The sequence below is a fragment of the Helobdella robusta genome, assembly GCF_000326865.2.
Source record: "Helobdella robusta unplaced genomic scaffold HELROscaffold_16, whole genome shotgun sequence".
NCBI lineage: Eukaryota > Metazoa > Annelida > Clitellata > Rhynchobdellida > Glossiphoniidae > Helobdella > Helobdella robusta.
Window position 1 is genome coordinate 125,082 of NW_008703893.1, and position 2,500 is coordinate 127,581.

The 2,500-nt window shown below is 28.2% G+C and overlaps 2 protein-coding genes across 2 annotated transcripts in view; one reads left to right on the plus strand and one right to left on the minus strand.

Moving 5' to 3' along the window:
• The window catches only part of HELRODRAFT_75495 (hypothetical protein), a gene marked incomplete at both ends in the record, with an annotated part of 2,026 nt that extends 1,069 nt beyond the window's left edge, over positions 1-957 (minus strand). Inside the window, 2 exons of the mRNA XM_009015414.1 lie at positions 259-403; positions 655-957. Coding sequence (XP_009013662.1) covers positions 259-403; positions 655-957 — 448 coding nt within the window. The remainder of the gene's footprint in view (positions 1-258; positions 404-654) is intronic.
• A 373-nt stretch (positions 958-1,330) lies between these two features.
• HELRODRAFT_185407 (hypothetical protein) overlaps positions 1,331-2,500 on the plus strand; it is a 4,727-nt gene continuing 3,557 nt past the window's right edge. Inside the window, exons 1-2 of the mRNA XM_009015415.1 lie at positions 1,331-1,431; positions 2,145-2,295. Coding sequence (XP_009013663.1) covers positions 2,189-2,295 — 107 coding nt within the window. The 5' untranslated portion in view covers positions 1,331-1,431; positions 2,145-2,188. The remainder of the gene's footprint in view (positions 1,432-2,144; positions 2,296-2,500) is intronic.

Below are 2,500 nucleotides of genomic sequence, written 5' to 3' on the forward strand. Positions count from 1 at the left end.
AAACTTGTACAATTTATCACTTATGAATAAAATACAGTTACTCAGTAACATCGAAAACAAAAAAACTATATTTTAATTGCTAGTATAACAAATGACAAAAGACATAAGTTAGAAAACATTATATGTACTAGCATAATTATATATTAATATTCTATTACCAATTTAGGTCAAATAGATAATCTGACTAAATTGAACTTGATAAAATAAAGTCAAGCAAAAAACTAAATGGCAGTGTGAGGAGCTACAAATAATAACTACTTTCTCGATCAGCCAGCTTGTTGGACTTGTCATTGGCATGGGCCACTTCAGCCAAGTAACGGAAGTAATCTCCTTTCATCTTCAGGTAGAAAACTTTGCTCTCTGGGTTGCCAGCCATAGGAATCAGATACTTATCTAACAGAGTCTGTTCAGTGTTCACAGTGTTTAGGTTTATTTTATCAAATCACGAAATATGTCAAGGATTACATTTAAAATTTTATATAGGCAGAAAAGTTTAATTAAACTTCTCAACTGAAAAACTGAAACTAAACTAAATGTCTAACATTCTAGCAACATCTGGTAGAGTAAATGGTGAACATTTCATAGAAAATCTTATCTTAATGAATGATTTCAAATTTTAAAATAAAAAATAGTTGAAAACAAAACATTACTAACAAGGACATCATTGCAGATGTCTCTCAGTTCAACTTCAATTTTTTCACGAAACTCTTTCGCCATGTTTTGCTTCTTCTCATTACCCTCAGTCTTCTGCTCTATACTGGAGATAACCCTCCATGATGATCTTCTGGCCCCAACGACATTTTTGTAGGCTACAGACAACAAATTTCTCTCTTCGTTTGTCAATTCTTCGCCTAATTCCGTAACTTTTTTCATACAGGAAGCCATGTCGTCGTAGCGTTCTGCCTGCTCTGAAAGTTTTGCGTTGTGAAGCAACTCATTCCTACTGTCGGTGGACATTTTGAAAAATGTTAGTGACACTAACTGGCCTCGATAGGAAAAAAATTCGCCAATTAATTGAGGAAACGCAGAAATTAACGAACAAGCGTGAAACCGTCGAGGTGCTCAGACTTAATAAATTATGTTACGAAGAGGAATGTGGTGCGTTTCACTGATTTAAAATTTTATAATTGCAAAGTATTTATACAATTATTTAACTTTAAATTTACATTTAAGCTTGCTAATGTTCAAAAACATAAATTTTATTAAAAAAGTAAATTTAAATTGATTTTATATCTTTGTGGTCGCACCCTCAAAAGATGAGTTGTAATATATTTAAAAGTTAATTTAATTGTCAATAAATATTAGAATGGTTTTCCGCTTCAAAGTTTACATTTAATGAAAACTCGTATTTTAATAATTTATTTTATTAATTATTATTATTAATTTCAAAAAACGGCAAGTGGTCAGTTGTTTCTTATTAGTTGATAAAAGGTTGGTCTATGCATGTTGTGTTGTGAGCTGTTTTTTAGCCATTATTTATTGTTTGGTTTGGTATTTTTAAAATTTTCCTGCCTACTGATTCTGTTTTTTTTTTAAATTAAAATTAAATAATAATGTTTTATCGTTAATGATTTGTAATTTTGCAGTATCAAATTTTTAAATCCTGATTTTAATGTTTATTTATAACTTATGATTATGATCAGATAATTTGTCATCACATCACATCAGATCACTCATTTTTTAGAGAAAGAATTGATTCATTATTGATTAGCATTGATAAATTGATTAGAAGATTAGATTAGATTCATTAGTTAGTACTATGAATAAGAGGTTTATAAGACTGTGATTGGAAAGATTAATTAGATTCTATAGTAACCTATCTATAACTATAATATAGGTCCTAAAAATTCGGCTTAGTTGGTGTTATTAATTTTATATAAATAAAGTAAGTTATTAAATAATAAGTAGCTAATTCTTGTAAATTAGTACAAAAGTCTAAAAAATTAAACATATTTTCATTGTAACATCTGTGTGTATTTTTCAAATGAATCATCCTTAAAATTTAAATTAATATTAATGATTCATTTTATTTAACAATCTCACTAATCACTACTAGAATGACAATAACTTTTAATATTTATTTCACTGCTTTATATCATTGAATTGATTCATTACAGTTTAAATAGAACTTCAATCTAACTTAGGTGTCTATCTATCCATAAAATAAAGCCAGCCAATACACCTCAAGATGAAATTGTTTGCAATTAACATCTTGTACAAAGGCACGAATGGTAAGGTGAAGAAGCTGACAGGCTCCAGTGAACTCTCCTCTTTTGGCTTTTTCCAGAGATCTAGGTCCAGTTTATTTCTCTACTGATTATCAATTTTTTACATTTTTGTAGTTTATGGTTAAACTTAATTTCAATTTATTTCAATTGATTATTCATTTTGCTATTCTAGTAGTTTGTAGTTACACTTTTTGTTTATAGTTTATTTTTCAATTATTTATCCTCGGTTTTTTATTTCTAGTACTTTATATTTACATAGTTAAACTTTTTAA